Source organism: Nerophis ophidion, linkage group LG23, assembly GCF_033978795.1.
Source record: "Nerophis ophidion isolate RoL-2023_Sa linkage group LG23, RoL_Noph_v1.0, whole genome shotgun sequence".
NCBI lineage: Eukaryota > Metazoa > Chordata > Actinopteri > Syngnathiformes > Syngnathidae > Nerophis > Nerophis ophidion.
Window position 1 is genome coordinate 106,855 of NC_084633.1, and position 20,646 is coordinate 127,500.

The window sequence follows — 20,646 nt, forward strand, 5'->3', positions numbered from 1 at the left end:
ATACGAATCGCGATTCTTACGTTGTGCGATTCAGAATCATTTCTTTTTTTTTTTAAATACATTTTTTTTTCATTTATTTATTTATTCATTTTTTTTGTCATCAATCCAACAAAACAATACACAAAAATGCAATCCAATTCCAAAACCAAACCTGACCCAGCAACACTCAAAACTGCAATTAACAGAGCAATTGCACGACACGACACAGAAAAAAACAAAAGTAGTGAAACAAAAATGAATATTATTAACAACAGTATTAATATTAGTTATAATTTCAGCATAGCAGTGATTAAAAATCCCTCATTGACATTATCATTAGACATTTATAAAAATTAAAAAAAAGAACAATAGTGTCACAGTGGCTTACACTTGCATCGCATCTCATAAGCTTGACAACACACTGTGTCCTTTGTTTTCACAAAGATAAAATAAGTCATATTTTCGGTTCGTTTAATAGTTAAAACAAATTTACATTATTGCAATCAGTTGATAAAACATTGTCCTTTACAATTATAAAAGTTGTTTGAAAAAAACCTACTTCTCCGCTAGCATGTCAGCAGACTGGGGTAGATCCTGCTGAAATCCTATGTATTGAATGAATAAAGAATCGTTTTGAATCGGAAAATTATCGTTTTTGAATCGAGAATCGCATTGAATCGAAAAAATTGATATATTATCGAATCCCGACCCAAAGAATCAATACTGAATCGAATTGTGGGACACCCAAAATTCGCAGCCCTAGTTACCGACTCATATTTGTTACATGGTGAAATAATAAATGCGACAAGTAGATGGCAGCCACACATAAGAGATGCCAGAGCCGTGTATAGAGCGATGGCAACCGGCTCGGTTTCAAAGTTGGTAGCAAACATGGCGTCCATTCACACACACAGTTACACACTGATGGCGGGAGCTGCCATGCAAGGCCCTAAACACGACCCATCAGGAGCAAGGGTGAAGTGTCTTGCTCAAGGACAAAACGGACGTGACTAGGTTGGTAGAAGGTGGGGATCAGACACACCGAATGTGAAGAAGTAGGTAGATGGTGAGGATTGAACCAGGAACCCTCAGGTTGCTGGCACGGCCTTTCTCTCAACTGCGCTACGCCGTCCCCCATTTGGAGCGTGGCCGTGCCAGCACCATTTGGGTTCCTGGTTCAATCCCCACCTTCTACCAACCTCTTCAATCAATCAATGTTTATTTATATAGCCCCAAATCACAAATGTCTCAAAGGACTGCACAAATCATTACGACTACAACATCATCGGAAGAACCCACAAAAGGGCAAGGAAAACTCACACCCAGTGGGCAGGGAGAATTCACATCCATTGTGTTCTTGAGCAAGTCGTGGTTAGGGCTTCGCATGGCAGCTCCCGCCATCAGTGTGGGAATGTGTGTGTGAATGAGTGAATGTGGAAATAGTGTCAAAGCGCTTTGAGTACTTTGAAGGTAGAAAAGCGCTATACAAGTATAACCCATTTACCATTTAACTGCGCCATGCCAGTTGAGAGATATATCTCGATATATTTTTACTTAAATTCGATATTCGATATATATCTCAAAATATTTTCCGGTGAAAGTGTACAAATAAAGATATTAATTATTAAGCGAGATTTACTGAAATTGAAGTAAATGACATCTGTACTGTAAACACTTTTATTAACCCAGTTAGCCATATTGGGTATTTGCAGCACAGAAAAGAAACTGTTTAAGTAGCACAGAATTACATAACATAAATAAAATAGAAAAATATTATTTCTACATAAAATAAATAACATAACTGTGCAAATAATACAACACGTATCACTCCATACATTAACCGCACCGGACGATAAGTCAATCAATCAACATTTATTTATATAGCTGTAAATCACAAGTGTCTCAAAGGGCTGCACAAGCCACAACGACATCCTCGGTTCAGATCCCACATCAGTTGCAGATGTATACATTGTGAAATTAGTTAGATTCACAGAAATATTTTGTCAATGTTTATTTACATATCCTCAATTGTTTCTAAACGTTGTTTCTAACATGGCAGTAAAAGGGCTGATCATACAAAACAGAAGTCATTGTCATAGACCCACAGGCTGCGGAAGCTTGCTCTCTAAAACGCGAAACAGACTCAAGAACTCCACTGTGACGTATTAGTGAATTTACTGAGGAGTTTGTGAAACTGAAACAACACCGAACGGCAACTGTACTTTCGGTAGGTTAAAAAAACATTCCAACCAGAAGGGCAATGCAGCCGCTGCAGCATCTGCAGTGTGCAAACTCATCCAAAAGATGACGCCATAGCGCAAGCAATACAACACCGACTTTGTTTCCTTGTTTGTTTGTTTTTAACAATTTACTTTAAATCCGGCTGTCAGCGAAGAAATATCCATGAATTAGCAGCACCGCTATATAAGCCGTAGGGTTCGAAGCTTAGGAAAAAAGTCGTGGCTTATAGTCAGGATTTTATGGTACTTAGCCCCACTACCCTACTGTGTCTTATTGTTGGTCGTTAAGGTATTACTTAAAGAGCCAAGTGTTTTCTGAGGTGTTACTTGGTGAAAAAAGTTTGATAACCTCTGCATTAGATACAAAGTACATGCAAGGTCACTATTGTTGAAACTGATACTTTTTAGTTGAGATTTTTCAAGATTACTGAGTGATTGTGTCTTTACTTTAATGTCTTTTAATGGATTATGATCACAATAAAACACAGGAATAATATTTTGGGCAAACTATATGTTTGTAGCAAACATATATGTGAACAATGTAACATCAACTAAATAATGCAACACTTTTCTTTTATTACATTTTATTACATTTGAACACAATAAAGTCAGTAGTCTAGAGCAGTGGTTCACAACTTTTTTTCAGTGATGTACCCCCTGTGAACATTTTTTTTAATTCAAGTACCCCCTAATCAGAGCAAAGCATTTTTGGTTGAAAAAAAGAGATAGAGAAATAAAATACAGCACTATGTCATCAGTTTCTGATTTATTAAATTGTATAACAGTGCAAAATATTGCTCATTTGTAGTGGTCTTTCTTGAACTATTTGGAAAAAAAAGATATAAAAATAACTAAAAGTTTGTTGAAAAATAAACAAGTGATTCAATTATAAATAAACATTTCTACACATAGAAGTAATCATCAATTAATCATCATTTAGTTCAATGCAAAGTAATGGTGTCTACATACACAAGCATTCCTGCAGCCTGTGAGTCTTTTTTGTTTGTTTTATTCAAGTCTTGTACAGAAGGGGAACATCGTAGGCTATAAGCTACTAGGAGCAAGCCGCTGCACAACAGCTAAGCACACAATGAAACACAAGCTATACAAATGTATTGGATCAATATGGATGTTGTATCAAAAGTGCAAAAAATTTATATCGGGACACCCATGATTCAAAGTACCTTTTGTGATACAAAAAAAATGTTACGTTATTTTAATTTGTGTGTGTGTGTGTGTGTGTGTGTGTGTGTGTGTGTGTGTGTGTGTGTGTGTGTGTGTGTGTGTGTGTGTGTGTGTGTGTGTGTTTGTGAATATATGTATGTATGTATGTATGTGTATATATATGTATGTGTGTGTATATATATATACATATATATGTATGTATGTGTATGCATATTTGTATATATGTGTGTGTATACATATTTATGTATATAATATAGGCGTGATCAAAAGTTTACATACACTTGTAAAGAACATAATGTCATGGCTATCTTGAATTTCCAATCATTTCTACAACTCTTATTGTTTTGCGATAGAGTGATTGGAGCACAGACTTGTTCGTCACAAATAACATTCATAAAGTTTGGTTCTTTTATTAATTTATTATGGGTCTACTGAAAATGCGACGTCAAAAGTGGTCAAGAAATGGCTAAACCAGGCTAGAATTAAGGTTTTAGAATGGCCTTCCCAAAGTCCTGACTTAAACGTGTGGACAATGATGTAGAAACAAGTCAATGTCAGAAAACCAACCTATTTATTTGCACCAATTTGGTCAAGAGAAGTGGTCAAAAATTAAACCAGAAGCTTGTGGATGGCTACCAAAAGCGCCTTATTGCAGTGAAACTTGCCAAAGGGAGATGTAACCAAATATTAACATTGCTGTATGTATACTTTTGACCCAGCAGATTTTCTCACATTTTCAGTAGACCCATAACAAATTCATAAAAGAAACAAACTTCATGAATATTTTTTGTGACCAACAAGTATGTGCTCCAATCACTCTATCACCAAAAAATAAAGAGTTGAAAAATAAAGAGTTGTAGAAATTATTGGAAAATCAAGACAATATATCAGGGGTAGGGAACCTATGGCTCTCGAACCAGATGTGGCTCTTTTGATGACTGAGTCTGGCTCTCAGATAAATCTTAGCTGACATTGCTTAACACGATAAGTAATGAATAATTCCGCCGGTAATCACAGTGTTAAAAATAACGTTCAAATTATAAAACATTCTCATGCATTTTTGTGCAATCATCCATTTTCTATCGCACCTGTTCAAGAAGTCGCTTTAATTGTAAGAAGTACCATATTTATTATTGGTTAGCTTTAGAATAACAATGTTATTATCTTGGGGAACGCGTGGCGAAGTTGGGACAGTGGCCGTGCCAGCAATCTGAGGGTTACTGGTTCTATCCCCACCTTCTACCATTTTCGTCACGTCCGTTGTGTCCTTGAGCAAGACATTTCACCCTTGCTCCTGATGGGTCCTGGTTAGCGCCTTGCATGGCAGCTCCCGCCATCAGTTTGTGAATGTGTGTGTGAATGGGTAAATGTGGAAATAGTGTCAAAGCGCTTTGGGCTCCTTAAAAAGGGGTAGAAAAGCGCTATACAAGTACAACCATTTACCTTTTTTTTTTAACCATTTTTAAAAAGAATAAGAGACTTATTATACTGTAAAAATGTTGGTCTTAAAAATGCACGCATTTAGTTGTATTCGGTGTTAAAAAAAAGATTACATGGCTCTCACAGAAATACATTTTGAAATATTTGGCTTTCATGGCTCTCTCAGCCAAAAAAGTTCCCGACCCCTGCAATATATAGACATATAAACACAGTACAGGACAAAAGTTCGGACACACCTCCTCATTCAATGTATTTTCTTTATTTTCATGACTATTTACATTGTATATTGTCACTGAAGGCATCAAAACTATGAATGTAGAGTTATGTGATTGACAAAACAAGTTGAAATAACTGAAACCCTGTTTTATTATCCAATTTCTTCAAAATAGCCACCCTTTGCGCTCATTACTGCTCTGCTGTTTTATTGGATGAAGTCAACAAGGCTAAATGTTCACGTCGAGGTGATAAATTGCAGTAATTGTGAGTCATAAAGTGATTTGTTTTTCAACGCAAAGATGTGTGTAACTCTGAACGGTCATATATAAATCCATTCATGTGGGCCGAACACAAACATTTCCCCTGCGAAACTGCGGTCAGATCAGATTTAATCAAGCGAGGTGTGACACTTAATTACTGTGCCGTCGCTGCCGAGTCCAAATGTGAATTTTCCCACCAGCACTTAGCCTCGGTCCATGAGTCACGTTATGACAGTAAGTCAATCAACGTATAATAACGGGTACTCCGGTTTCCTCCCACCTCCAAAGACATGCACCTGGGGATAGGTTGATTGGCAACACTAAATTGGCCCTAGTGTGTGAATGTGAGTGTGAATGTTGTCTGTCTATCTGTGTTAGCCCTGCGATGAGGTGGCGACTTGTCCAGGGTGTACCCTGCCTTCCGCCCGATTGTAGCTGAGATAGGCGCCAGTGCCCCCCGCGACCCCGAAAGGGAATAAGCGGTAGAAAATGGATGGATGGATGGTTTGCCAAAGTCCAAAGTCTTTTAGCCATGAACTTTTGACCTAAGTGCTTCATTTTAACGATAACAGCCCAATTTTTTTACCTTTTTTAACATGGAACCAAACTCCACCCTGACTTTAGGACTGCCGGTTCCAATATTGTGTTCATCAGGGCCAATGTCTCTTCTGTTCTTCTGCGACTCCTGCTTCTCCCAGTTCCAACTTGCTGCCCCCCCCCCGGGGAGATGCAGTCTTGTGTAACTCTCTCCGAACCAGTTTCATCCAGCTCATGAGGGGTTGCCAAGTAACCGTGTGTGTGTGTGTATGTATAATGACCGGTGGTCTCCACTGTGTCAAAAGAAGAAAGGTTGGATGTTCTCTGACCGGTATTACATAAGAATTCCAAAACCAAAAGAGAACATGAACTAATTTTCTTATATCCCTAATTTTTTCTCCCTGACACAGTACCAACTACTTCTCGAAGATCGGCGTGGTGCTCAAAAACATAAACAAGCGCGTGCAACTACGCCCACTCGCATTTACAGTGAAACACATTCACACAGTTATATCTGTTGACAGACACCCAAGATTGGTGGTCCTCAAATGCCTTGGCCTGGTTTTAAATTTGGTCTTTAAATAGAATAGAATAGAAAGTAATTTATTGATCCCCGAGGGAAATTCAGCACCATAGTTTGCTCACAATAAAACAATAAACACTTAGTTATTCACACTTAAAGGAGAGTAAAAAATAAAGATATGGAATAGCGTATACTCTAATTGTCCCCTCCCTTTCCTTCCGGTGCAACAACAGCAGTGCAAAGTATTATGCATGTGAATAATATAAATAAGGCTGTGGAATCGAATAGAATTGTCCAATCACTATTCTTCTGGTGCGAAAAGACAGCAGTGCAAGTAGCATTTTTTACATGTGAATAATATAAATACGGTCTAGTATACATTCAAATACAGTCAAAATGGAATAGGATAGAATTTATCCAGTCAGTCTTTAGCCTTCCGGTGCAAAAAAGGCAGTGCAAAACAGTATTTTAAGTATGACTAATATAAGTAATGACTATTTTCCAGTGAGGTGACGTTCCCCGTCCCAAGAGTGTGAAGCGACCGGAATGAGAATCAGCACCTCCAAGGAAAAGGGTCGAATGCCATCTCCGGGTTGGGAAGGAGACCCTGCCCCAAGTGGAGGAGTTCAAGTACCTAGGAGTCTTGTTCACGAGTGAGGGAAGAGTGGATCGTGAGATCGACAGTCGGATCAGTCCGGCGTCTTCAGTAATGCGGACGTTGTACCGATCCGTTGTGGTGAAGAAGGAGCTGAGCCGGAAGGCAAAGCTCTCAATTTACCGGTCGATCTACTTTCCCATCCTCACCTATGGTCATGAGCTTTGGGTCATGACCGAAAGGATAAGATCATGGGTACAAGCGGCCGAAATGAGTTTCCTCCGCCGTGTGGCGGGGCTCTCCCTTAGAGATAGGGTGAGAAGCTCTGTCATCCTGGAGGAACTCAAAGTAAAGCCGCTGCTCCTCCACATTGAGAAGAGCTAGACGAAGTGGTTCGGGCATCTGGTCAGGATGCCACCCGAACGCCTCCCTAGGGAGGTGTTTAGGGCATGTCCGACCGGTAGGAGGCCACGGGGAAGACCCAGGACATGTTGGGAAGACTATGTCTCCCGGCTGGCCTGGGAACGCCTCGGGATCCCCCGGGAATAGCTAGACGAAGTGGTTGGGGAGAGGGAAGTCTGGGCTTCCGTACTTAGGCTGCTGCCCCCGCGACCCGACCTCGGATAAGCGGGAGAAGATGGATGGATGGATGAATGGATGCACTATTTTCCAGTTTAATATATTGATTGATTGATTGATACTTTTATTAGTAGATTGCACAGTACAGTACATATTCCGTACAATTGACCACTAAATGGTAACACCCGAATAAGTTTTTCAACTTGTTTAAGTCAGGGTCCACGTTAATCAATTCATGGTATGTGCATTATACCCTCTGATTCCTGTACAGTCAAAATGGAATAAGATAGAGCTGAGCAAATATGCATTCACCGTATTTTCTGGACTATAAAGCGCACCCACTGAAATTTAAAAGAAAAAAATATTTTTCCATATATTATCTGCACCGCATATGTTGTAAAATGAGTTACTTAGACAGAAATATTTTTTTAAATGTTTATTTTAATACCCTCAAATGTGTCCAAACAGTATCTGTGGCAGTAAAACGGCTGATCAGACAAAACAGAAGCCACCGTCATGGACCCACTAGTTGCGGAAACTAGCCCTCCAATCAGCTAAACAGACTCTATAACTCCACGGTGATGTATTGGTGAATTTACTGAGGAATTTGTGAAACTGATACTGTACAAAAAGAAAGCCATTGTAAGTTAATGATACTAACACAGACACTCGTAAACTTGTTAGCATATTAGCTCATGCTGACGACGCTAGCTTAAATACGTTGCCATAGCATGTAAAAATATGCATGAAAGCACTCCTACAAACATGATTCATGTGATGGTTTTGTAAGAATGGATTGTTTTAGTTATATTGTGAAACTCCCAAGTAGAAACACAATGGACGATTACAGGGCGGAATGGTACTAAACGGAAGAAAATACTTTCGACGTTCACTCCGCAGCTCCTGCAGTGAGCGAACTCGTTCAAAGCCATAGCACAAACAATAACACACCTTTACAGTGTTAATGCTTGTTTTTTTAAAACTATTTGTATCATTGCCGTCAGTGAAGAAAAACCCATAAATTCCCCGCATAGTTTTGTAAGCGTCAGGTTTCAAAGCAGAAGAAAAAAAGTAACGGCTTATAGTCTGGAATTGACGATAGTACAATTAAAGCAGGGGTGTCAAAGTCATTTTAGCTCAGGGGCCACATGGAGCAGAATCTGTGCACACGTGGGCTGGACTGTTAATATCATGGCATTAAAACTAAAAAATAAAGAGAATTTCAGATAGTTTTCTTTGCCAAAAATAGAACAAACACATTCTGAAAATGTTACAATAAAAATATAGAAAATACTACCGGCAGCGGTAAAGTTTAGATTCATGAAGGAAAGAAGAAAGTGAATGGATACATTTACATGTGCATAAAAAATGGTTTTCTTTTGTATTATTTTTTTAATAAATTAAGTAACGTGCATGACAACCTTTTTCTAAAACACAATATAGAATGTGAGCTATAACAAGATAATGCATACATTTAGCATTTGTTTTCAAAACACTTACAAAAAAGTGGGACCCCATTTTTCTGACTCGATGGGGGTTCCTGGTTCCCCATTTTGAAAATTGCTAGCGTCAACATTGTTGGAGCATTGGTGCGTGCAAAACAGCAGCCGGTGGCTGTGGCCTGCGGGCCGATTTTAATACTAATCAAATATCATCCTGGGGGCCATAGATCATTCACTCGCCCGCGGGCCTTGACTTTGACACCTAGGCATTAGAGCAATAGACGATATAGACCAGTGTTTATTTGAACTGTAGGACCTCGAAAAAGGTTTTGTCATCCGTGGTACGTATGGGTCGCAGCGGTACTTAGATCATACTGGCCAACCCTCCCGATTTTCCCAGGAGACTCCCGAATTTCATTGCCTCTCCCGAAAATCTCCCGGGGCAACCATTCTTCCGGATTCCTCCCGATTTTCACCCGGACAACAATATTGGGGGCGTGCCTTAAAGGCACTTCCTTTAGCGTCCTCTAGAACTTGTCGTCACGTCCACTTTTCCTCCGTACAATCAGCGTGCATACTTGGTCAACAGCCATACAGGTCACACACTGAGGGTGGCCGTATAAACAACTTTAACACTGTTACAAATATGCGCCACACTGTGAACCCACACCAAACAACAATGACAAACACATTTCGGGAGAACATCCGCACCGTAACACAACATAAACACAACAGAACGAATACCCAGAAACCCTTGCAGCACTAACTCTTCCAGAACACTACAATATACACCCCGCCGACCACCACCACCACCACCTCAACCTCCTCATGCTCTCTCAGGGAGAGAGAGCATGAGCTGTTTTGAGGCATGTTAAAAAAAATAATGCACTTTGTGACTTCAATAATAAATATGGCAGATATAATACCCCTTTCCACCACTTGTGGCAGTGAATACAACTGCACATAGGGCTATAAATAAAAAAACTGTCCGAAAAAAAAATCTCTTTTTTTTGTATTCCCACTAACATGCAAATTGATTTTTAAATGACTACTTTTTTTTAAAGTTTTGCTTAACAAGCTGCGTCATAAGCTTCTTAATCAAAACTTCATCATGACTTGTGTTTATTACGCGCTTGACTGCACATTGTTTTTGACTCGATGGATTATTTTCAGTCTGTTCATTTTTGATCAGACTTTCCCCATAGACTGTCCCTCTGATATCTCCTTTGAAAGCAGACCTTTACTAATGATAATAATCAAGTACTGGTAATTGCATCGGTTTGATGGAGTTACTGACTTTGGTCTTGTTAGGCAGTGTTAGTCTAGTTCATTGGCCGCTGCAAGTACACCATCCATCCATCCATTTTCTACCGCTTGTCCCTTTCGGGGTCGCGGTACACCATACAGCAGGGATCACCAACGCGGTGCCCGTGGGCACCAGGTAGCCCGTAAGGACCAGGTGAGTAGCCCGCTGGCCTGTTCTAAAAATAGCTCAAATAGCAGCACTTACCAGTGAGCCGCCTCTATTTTTTAAATGTTATTTATTTACAAGCAAGCTGGTCTCGCTTTGCTCGACATTTTTAATTCTAAGAGAGACAAAACTCAAATAGAATTTGAAAATCCAAGAAAATATTTTAAAGACTTGGTCTTCACTTGTTTAAATGAATTCTTTTTTTTTTTTTTTTTACTTTGCTTCTTATAACTTTCAGAAAGACAATTTCAAAGAAAAAATGTAAAAAATTATTTTAGGAATTTTAAACACATTTACCTTTTAAATTCCTTCCTCTTCTTTCCTGACAATTTAAATCAATGTTCAAGTACATTTTTATTTTTTTTATTGTAAAGAATAATAAATACATTTGAATTCAATTCTTCATTTTAGCTTCTGTTTTTTCGACGAAGAATATTTGTGAAATATTTCTTCAAACTTATTATTATTAAAATTAAAAGAAAATATTCTGGCAAATCTAGAAAATCTGTAGAATCAAATTTAAATCGTATTTCAAAGTCTTTTGAATTTCTTTTGAAATTTTGTTCTGGAAAATCTAGAAGAAATAATGATTTGTTTTTGTTAGAAATAAGGCTTGGTCCAATTTGTTATATATTCTAACAAATTGCAGATTGGATTTTAACCTACTTAAAACATGTCATCAAAACTCTAAAATTAATGTTAATCAGGAGAAGTTAATAATGATGTTCCATAAAAATTTTTTTTTATTTTTTCAAAAAGATTTGAATTAGCTACTTTTTCTCTTCATATTTTACGGTTGAATTTTGAATTTTAAAGAGTCGAAATTGAAGATAAACTATGTTTTAAATGTTGTTTTTTTTTGTGTTTTTTCTTCTTTTATGCCGTTCAATTAAGTGTTTTTTTTAATTATTTATTCTCTACAAAAAACCTTCCGTAAAAAGAAAAAAAAATGTACGACGGAATGACAGACAAACACCCATTTTTTAAATATATTTAGATTTATTTATTAGAGGTAAATTGAGCAAATTGGCTATTTCTGGCAATTTATTTAAGTGTGTATCAAACTGGTTGGTAGCCCTTTGCATTAATCAGTACCCAAGAAGTAGGTGTTGGTTTCAAAAAGGTTGGTGACCCCTGCCATACACTATAAATAAATCTCCCCCTCATCCTCCCTCTGTGCTTCAGGTGAACCGCTTGGTGAGAAGAGACAAGTGCTGCCTCTCTGATCCCTGCCATGGCGTCCTCTGTGTTTTGCCGCCAACTTTCTCTCTCCCGCCACAAAAACCTGTGCCTCAGTCTCTCAGGTAAACTTTGATTTACATGGGTAACCAAGTAACTATTAATTGTTCTCAGTAGTTCAAAGTACAAAGTTAACTTTTTTATTTCTTTTTATAAGTTGTCTGTTTGTTCCTTCAGCCATATTATTGGCTCAATTTTACTCATTTGTTGACATAGTCTGTGATCACCATTGCCAATGAATGCCAAACGCCAATACGTTCTGGCTGATACTATATCTACTATTTATTCCTCCGGCTGACAAGCGGTTTGCAGCTAATAGTGTTTCTCCGTACACAGTGTAAAGACGCGCCCCTAAGTTAATAATATTCACCTCAATAATGGCGAATAAAACTGCATTTCTATCATAAGTATCGTTATCATGACCATGGTACTGATATCAACCAAAGCTCCTCATCCCACCCCCCGGATTGTAAATAATGTAAATAATTCAATGTACATACTATGATGATTAACCTGTGTGATGACTGTATTATGCTGACAGTATATATTTGTACCATGAATTGATTAACGTGGACCCCGACTTAAACAAGTTGAAAAACTTATTCGGGTGTTACCATTTAGTGGTCAATTGTATGGAATATGTACTGAACTGTGCAATCTACTAATAAAAGTATCAATCAATCAATCAATCAATCAATCATGCAGCGTTATCACTGGAGGATGAAGCTAAACCTGAGCTAACCGCTAAGCTAGCTTAAACAACCATAAAAAATAAGTGTCAAGTACATTTTTAGGACAGACTTGGGCAAAGTACGGCCTGTTAAGATTTTCAATCCGGCCCGCCGGACGTTCTACATCATTTTTTTAGACATAAACTGTATTTGCCATTATGACGTGCAGTGTTATTTTCAAATTACCGTAAGTCTTGAAATATAGAAAGAATTTCAATGGTCGAAATCTGGGCATTTTGTGTGTTAAATGAGTTATTTTGGTAATCTACGTCACTGCAGCTCAGACGAGAAACAAAGCAGAGTGGGCCGGGTTTGTTTTCAGAGCAGCCAGCCCGATACGCGTGTGTCATGAACAGATGCAGAAGCACATTTTTATGTGATAATGTATCATATTGTTGGTGTTTATTACACTTTGCATTCATATGTTTCTGTTTTTAAATTTTTTTTGCTTGATTGTAAAAGATACACAACTATTGAGCAGCTGGTCTGAGAAGTAAAAGAGGAGCGACGTTCATATGTTGTTAATATTCAGTGTTTTATTGTTCATAGTTAATATTGTAAATCCCACTTTCTTTATTTTAATGTTTGTTTTAGGAAGCATTGCAATAGAGCGTAAGCAGCTATTAACAGGAAATTAACAATTACAATGATGATAATAATCTAGAAAAAGGATTGAACAACTGTTGTTGGTTGGGTCAGTCAGTACGCGACATTTCCTTGTTGTTGTCGTTCATATTTACAAACTTGGAAAAATATTGCCTGGAGTTTGGGGGCTAAAACCAAAGGATTTAAAAGAATAGGAGCTAATAGTTTTTTCTTTTTAGTTATTGCGTGTTTTTGGCTTGTTTGAATCAGAGATTCTCAAACTGTGATACGCGTGCTCTATATAGTGTTATGCCAAAGAACTAAAGTACAGTGTTTTATAGTCCTATGTTCAAATACAGTGTTATTGTTGAAACTGTGTGTATTGTACCAGTGGCCCAAACTAATAATTATACTTGTAAATAAAACATCTACTTTGTTTTAATGAATATTTGGGCGTACTAAGCTACTGCATTTTATTGTGGGTCATTATGTGTTTTCCCAAAAAAGTTTGAGAATCACTGGTTTAAAACGATCACATATTTGTGGAATATTACCGACATAAGTTAAAAAGATGTTTTGTGTGTAAAAAACTGTTTTTTCAATTTTTTTTTTAAATTAATCGCAAATATATACAGTGTATATGCGTAATGTAAACAATATTCAGGGATTTACTTTATTCCAGTCGATCACTGATTAAAAATGTTTTAAAGAATATACCTGTATAATGTCTTAGAGATCCATAATTGTAGTCATTTAAATTGGGATGGCGTGGCGCAGTGGGAGAGTGGCCGTGCGCAACTTGTGGGTCCCTGGTTCAATCCCCACCTAGTACCAACCTCGTCACGTCCGTTGTGTCCTGAGCAAGACACTTCACCCTTGCTCCTGATGGGTGCTGGTTAGCGCCTTGCATGGCAGCTCCCTCCATCAGTGTGTGAATGGGTAAATGTGGAAGTAGTGTCAAAGCGCTTTGAGTACCTTGAAGGTAGAAATGCGCTATACAAGTACAACCCATTTATCATTTATATACTATAAAAATGACGATGTGTGTCGCAGACTAATGCAAATCTTCGTTAACAGAAATGTTGAAATGTAATATTTATGCTACTTATGTTCACAACATTGGAAAACATTTTTAAAAGAGAGGCTTTTTCAGAGGGTGAGATAACTCCTGGAAATTACTGGATTGGAATGGCCAAAGGTATAGATGTGTGTGTCCAAGTTTAAGGAAACGGCAGGTTGTCTTTTACTTAGGTAGCATGTTAGCATCGATTAGTTTGCAGTCATGCACTAACCAAATATGCCTGATTAGCACTCCACACAAGTCAATAACATCAACAAAGCTCACCTTTGTTCATTCATGCACAGCATAAAATGTTTGGTGGACAAAATGAGACAAAGCAGGAGTAGCATAAAACACGTCTTTCTGTGGCAGCATCGGCGAAAGTTTTACATTTAAACAAACTTGTCGCAGTTCTCACGACTACTGTGAGTTCAAGGACCGACGAAATTAGTGGAACAAAATGGCGCTCACCAAATACTGTCTTCAGTGAAGTATAAACAAGGTAGAAAAGCGCAATACAAGTACAACCCATTTATTTATTTATTTATATAATGATACATTTTTGAAAGTCATAAGAGTAAAAAAAAAAAAAAGACAAACCCTAGAGATCACTTAAGGTAACAACGTTCAAAAGGTTATGTAGTCTGTCTTGTAATGTTTGACTTGTAGGATTTGCTCAACAACTAAACCATTGCAACATGGGGTCATGAATATAGAACCTTTAGTTAACCAGATAATAAAAACCGGTGAGATCAAGATCTCTTTCAGAAGGGTGACCTGGCCAAGGGGTCAACAGCACATGTCGGAGAGCAGTTTCAAAAAAAGTAATACATGAAGACATACATTTTAAAATACATAAAAGAGAACTGTAAAACACCTTTTAAAACACAGGCACTGTGCAAAAGTCTCTTGCTCTCTGTCCCTCAGGATATAACGGAAGTCTCCAAATGGAAGTAGTTCAGTGAGTTTCAGTTTCGTCTGCAATGCATTCGATGCCGTAGGGACAGCAATGCCAAAAGCTCTTTTGCCAAATTCAGTCCGTACATGGGGAACAGTTAAAACATACACATTGTTAGAACGTAACGCATAAGAGATTTTTTTCTTTGCAACGAAGTACACAAGTATGGAGGTATTAAACCTAAAAGAGCTTTATAAATGATAGTCAGTCAATCTGTTTGCACTCAATGAAGATAAGTCTGACTTCATACACAGTTGACAGTGGTGGGTTAGACTACGACAGCCAGTAAGTAACCAATCGGAATCAGAATCAGACATACTTTATTATTCCCTGAGGGGAAATGACAATTTTCAGGACAATCCCATTCAAGGTCAGACAAACATTACAGGGAGACAGAACAGGATCGCTGACTGGTCTGCCAACTTGCGGCGCCCCTTACAAAAAAGTTGAGATACAGATAAACAACTGGGGGGAAAAGGAGAAAAAAAATGAAAATAAAATAATCGGTCTAAGCCTGGGCCCATGGAGAGGGGGTCCAAACTGAGGTGAGGCTAAGGGAAAAAAACTACTCATAGCCATAGTACACATCCCTCTTATATGTGTGTAAGACAAACATCAAAGGACATTAAAGACATTAAAACAGTGGTTCTTAACCTTGTTGGAGGTACCGAAACCTTCTTTAGGTAAATATAAAATGTTTTTTTTTTTTTTCAATTTCAAGACAAAGTTATATGCTTTTGGTAACATTGTAGTATGGGGAACATATTCTAAGTAACAAAGACTTGATTTAGAGGTATTTAGACATTAGGGGAACATATTTTAATTAATAAATACTTAATTTAGAGTTATTTGGTTAGGGTTGGGGTTAGGGCTAATTAGTTAGGATTCGGGTCAGGGTTAGAGGGTTAGGGTTATAATAAGGCCATGCTGAATAAGGCATTAATAAGTACTTAATAATGACTAGTTAAGAGCCAATATGTTACTAATTTGCATGTTAATAAGCAACTAATTAATGCTGAATATGTCCTCCATACTAAAGTGTTACCATGGTTTTTTTTACCGGTGCACAAAATGAACCGTGCATGAACATCACCTTGTTCAAACAACGAAACCAACACACTGCATAAACTCACAACAAATTACACACCTGCAAATCAGTCAGCTGTTGCGGTATCCGTAATACGCCGATAAGGAGAAGTTTGTATTTACACGATGAGTCGGGTGTGTTTTGACCTCCGCCGAACCCCTGAGGCCAGCTCACCGAACCCCTAGGGTTCGATCGAACCCAGGTTAACAACCACTGCATTAGAAGAGCAGAGCTGATGCAACCAGCCACTTCTACATACAGCTATGAATAAAAAGTAAAAGAAACATATACACTGTGGTGGCCTCTGCTGGGGTGGAGGGAGCATGGGCAGAGATAGGAGCAGACCCAACAAAGCAACCAAGAGCCAAGTCCACTCTCGGCCGCCAACCAACTCTCCGGCTAGTGTCCAGTCCGCATGGATGAGCGAGGATACGTCCAAGAAGACTGAGGTGTCCGACACCTGCATATTCAGCCCAGACACTGTGAAGCTTGTCCGTCCCGGCGCTCAGTGCTAGTTCCGCAGCCCTGTCTCTTCATCCGCATCTCCTCCAGTCTCTCCAAATAGACTCTGGTGTGGCAGAGACCCAGCAGCTGGTCTCCATGACCAAAAGGCTCTCCGGGAGGCAAATCCAGAAGTCCACAAAAAAGCACCGCGGAAGTCACGAAAGTGCCACCCCTTGTCACTCAGTCCCAAAGGGTCCCGGACCAAAAGGCAAAAAAAAAAAAAAAAAAAATATATATATATATATATATATACATGAAAACAAGAGGGAAACACAAAAGGATGACACAAGAGCACAGAGCTCCTGCCAACAACAGCGCCATCTTGGGGAAAAAAAATAAAAATCTTAGTGCTCAGTGAATAACAGTGTCCAAGGACTGGAGGCATTTAGATGAAGCACTAAAATAAAGCACGTCTCCATAATCAATTACGGGGAAGATAGTCGCTGTCACCAATTTCTTTCTGGCTTTAGGAGAGAAGCAGTTTTTATTTCTAAAAAGGAAACCAAGCTTTACCCTAAGCTTAGAGACCAAGTTCTTAATATGGGCTTTAAATGAAAGCTCCTGATCAAGAGTAAAACCAAAGTACCTTTAATTTAAGACCTGCTCTATAGGGTTTCCATTTGATGTTACAATATTTGGAATATTTTCCAGTAGCACCCTTGAATGAGAGAGAACCATTACCTTGCTTTTATCTGCATTTAAAACCAATTTAAGATCAAATAAGCGAGCCTGGATGACATCAAAAGCAGCTTGTAAAAATTCAAAAGCCTGAGTGATTGAGGTTGAACAGCAATAAATAATGGTGTCATCTGCATTAGGGTTGTCCCGATCCGATATTTGGATCGGCTCGGCCGCCGATATCTGCCAAAAAATGCGTATGGGCAAGGCATGGGAAAATGCAGATCCAGAAACCAGTTTTAAAAAAAGATCCGGTCTGTGTTTTCCAGCACACCTTCAACACATCCACAGGTCTTTGTTCTAACCGTTATTTTACCCTACAAAACGAAAAAGATGAACAGGTGGAGTGCAAAACATGCCACAATAAAGTCAAGCGTGGTGGTAAAGTTGTAAGACATTTTAATGACTCTTGAGAGTAAGAGGCTTTTTAGCACAGCCTCAGTTATCATTGATGAACACAGGAGCATCTTGAAGTGCTCGTCTTTGTTAGAAATAATCTCCCCATTATGCTCGGACTTCAATTGTTTGTCCCCCCCCCCCCCCCCCCCCCCCCGACCCCCCACCCCACCCGACTGGGGCAAACAATTGAAAGGAGTGTGTAGATAGTTTTTATTTTTTTAGTTATTTAAGTTTACACTTGTTCAAGAGCAAGTATTGATGCTGAGTCATAGACATTTTATTCCACTCAGGTTTTGTGTGTTTTGCTTTTTTTTAATAATGTTTACAGCATAATTTGCACTTTATACGGTTCACTTTTTTACTGTTTAATGATGCCATTTCTGTTTGTCATGTACAATTTTTTCTATTTTGTGTTTATCCTTGAATACCAACCATTGTGTATTATTCAAACTCACCTAATTCAGCTGGCTAGTTGTTATCAAGAGTACTAAAACCCTTTTCAACATGAATCTGACAACTAAGTCGGCTAAATAACTTAAAACTTTAATACATGCTCGGATAGGCCAGTATCGGCCAGTACCGGTATCGGATCGGAAGTGCAAAAACCTGGGTCGAGACATCCCTAGTCTGCAAAAAAAATGGTACATTGCATTTGACAAATATTTGCAAAGATTATTTAAGTAGATAGAATAAAAAATGGGCCCCAGCACTGAGCCTTGTGGAACTCCTTTGGTAATGTCCAGTAATGAAGAGGTCGTCCCAGCCACCTGTACACGTTGTCTTCTGCTGGAAATATAGTCTGTGAACCAAGCAGCAGCATTTTTAGATAATCCAACGTGTTGAAGAGCTTGAATGAGCAGACTGTGGTCTACTGTGTCAAATGCTTTTGACAAATCAATTAATAGGGCGACACAGTGTTTCCTGCCATCTACAGCCTCGATTAAATCATTGAGGACCTTAAGAGCAGCTGTAATAGTGCTATGCTGTTTTCTAAAACCAGATTGAAATGGAGATAAAATATTGTTTGATGCTAAAAAAAACATTTAGCTGGTTACTGATGATCTTCTCAAACAATTTTGCTAAAATGCATAATTTAGAAATTGGTCTGGAATTATTTATATTTGTGGTTTTACCCCCTTTTAGCAGGGGAAGAACAAAGGCGGATTTCCAGATTTTTAGAATGCTTTTACTTGTTAGACTGAGGTTAAAAATATGCGAGAGAGGCTCAGCAATAAAATCAGCTGCCAATTTTAAGAAAAAGGGTTCAATTTGGTCAGGTCCTGCTGCTTTAGTGCATTGTTTACCTCAGATACTGATACAGGTGTGAACTCAAAAGTGCAGGTGCTGCGTCTATTTACAGCCTGTGGTGTATTTGGTATACAGTATTAACATTAGTTAAACCAACATTTGAGGATTCAACGACTCAAACAAAAATCCGGCAGAAACAAAATACTCATTAAAACAATTTGATATAGTTGTCTTATCAAAGTACCATCATGCCGTCAACAAGTTCCTTGTTTTTCTCCATCTCTTTGATGTGGGGCAGACTGGCTCGTACATGCACATGCATCCTCCGCTGTTGCCATTTCCAATACAAAGTAGCGTATACTTATATCTGTCAGTAGACTCCATATGGAGGCTCAAAAACTACAACATGGCTGACGAAGAGAAAACACAGTTGAAGTGTAGGCACGTAAATAAGACAGGCATCCATGATTGGTGGTCCTAAAAGGCCTTGGCCTGGTTTAAAGGGCATCTGACTTACCTTTTGTCTTTAAACTATAGCTCGGTTGGTAGAGTAGCCGTCGCAGCAACTTGAGAGTTCCAGGTTCGATCCCAGCTTCTGCCATCCTAGTCACTGCCGTTGTGTCCTTGGGCAAGACACTTTACCCACCAGCTCCCGGTGCCACCCACACTGGTTTAAATGTAACTTAGATATTGGGTTTCACTATGTGAAGCGCTTTGAGTCACTAGAGAAAAAGCGCTATATAAATATAATTTGCTTCACTAAACTGAAGAAATGTGCATATATCATATTTTCTGGACTATGAAGCGCGCCGGTTTATAAGCCTCACTCACTAAATGTACAAGACAATAATAGTTTCCATATATTAGCCACACCAGACTTTAAGCCACAGTTAATTGTTTCCAAACAGTGTCTGTGACACAACAGTAAAGCGGCTGATCAAACAAAACAGAAGTCATCGTCATGGCTGAAGCTAGCTCTTTCAATCAGCTAAACAGACATAATTTGTGAAAGTGAAACAATACAAAAAGAATGCCACTGTAAGTTAATAATGCAGACGATGCTAGCTTGATTACATGACGATGGCAGGAAAACTCTACTACAGACATCACAAATAGGACAGTTTAATGAATTATGAATAGTTTTAGTTATATTGTGGTTCTTACAAACGTTTGTAGTGATAAAACAAAAATCCATACGTGTAAAAACGCTATGGACGATTGCACAGCACTCGAACTTACAGTTGAAAGCACTGAAAAAATAAAATATTTGACGTTCACCCCAAAGCATCTGCAGTGCCCGAACTCGTCCTAATGATGGCGCCATAACAAAATCAATAACATACCTTTTAATTTGTTTTTGCTTGTTGTTTTTTAACTATTTGTATTATGGCCATCGGCGATGAAAAATCCATGAATTAACCGTGTCGTTTTTATAAGCCGCAGTTTGCAAAGCGTAGGAAAAAAGTAGCGTCTACAAAACGACGCAATCGTAATGAACTGATCAGAAAGAGGCTTGAAGACGGTTTGTAAAACATGATCTATGCAACGTGAGAGCAACATTTTGACCAAAGAACCCCCATGACATGTCATGTAGACCACAAGGAAGTGTTTTAAATATAGAAATAAATTATAATATAAGCCTCTAATTTTGGACTACCGATAGATTAGATTAAAATGTATTGTCATTGCA

At 38.5% G+C, this 20,646-nt stretch overlaps 1 protein-coding gene across 1 annotated transcript in view; it reads left to right on the forward strand.

Annotated features, from left to right (window-relative positions):
• Positions 1–20,646, forward strand: part of LOC133541263 (4-aminobutyrate aminotransferase, mitochondrial-like) — a 67,146-nt gene that overhangs the window by 1,189 nt on the left and 45,311 nt on the right. The window contains exon 2 of the mRNA XM_061884553.1: positions 11,653–11,771. Within this exon, the coding sequence (XP_061740537.1) occupies positions 11,702–11,771 (70 nt within the window). The 5' untranslated portion in view covers positions 11,653–11,701. The remainder of the gene's footprint in view (positions 1–11,652; positions 11,772–20,646) is intronic.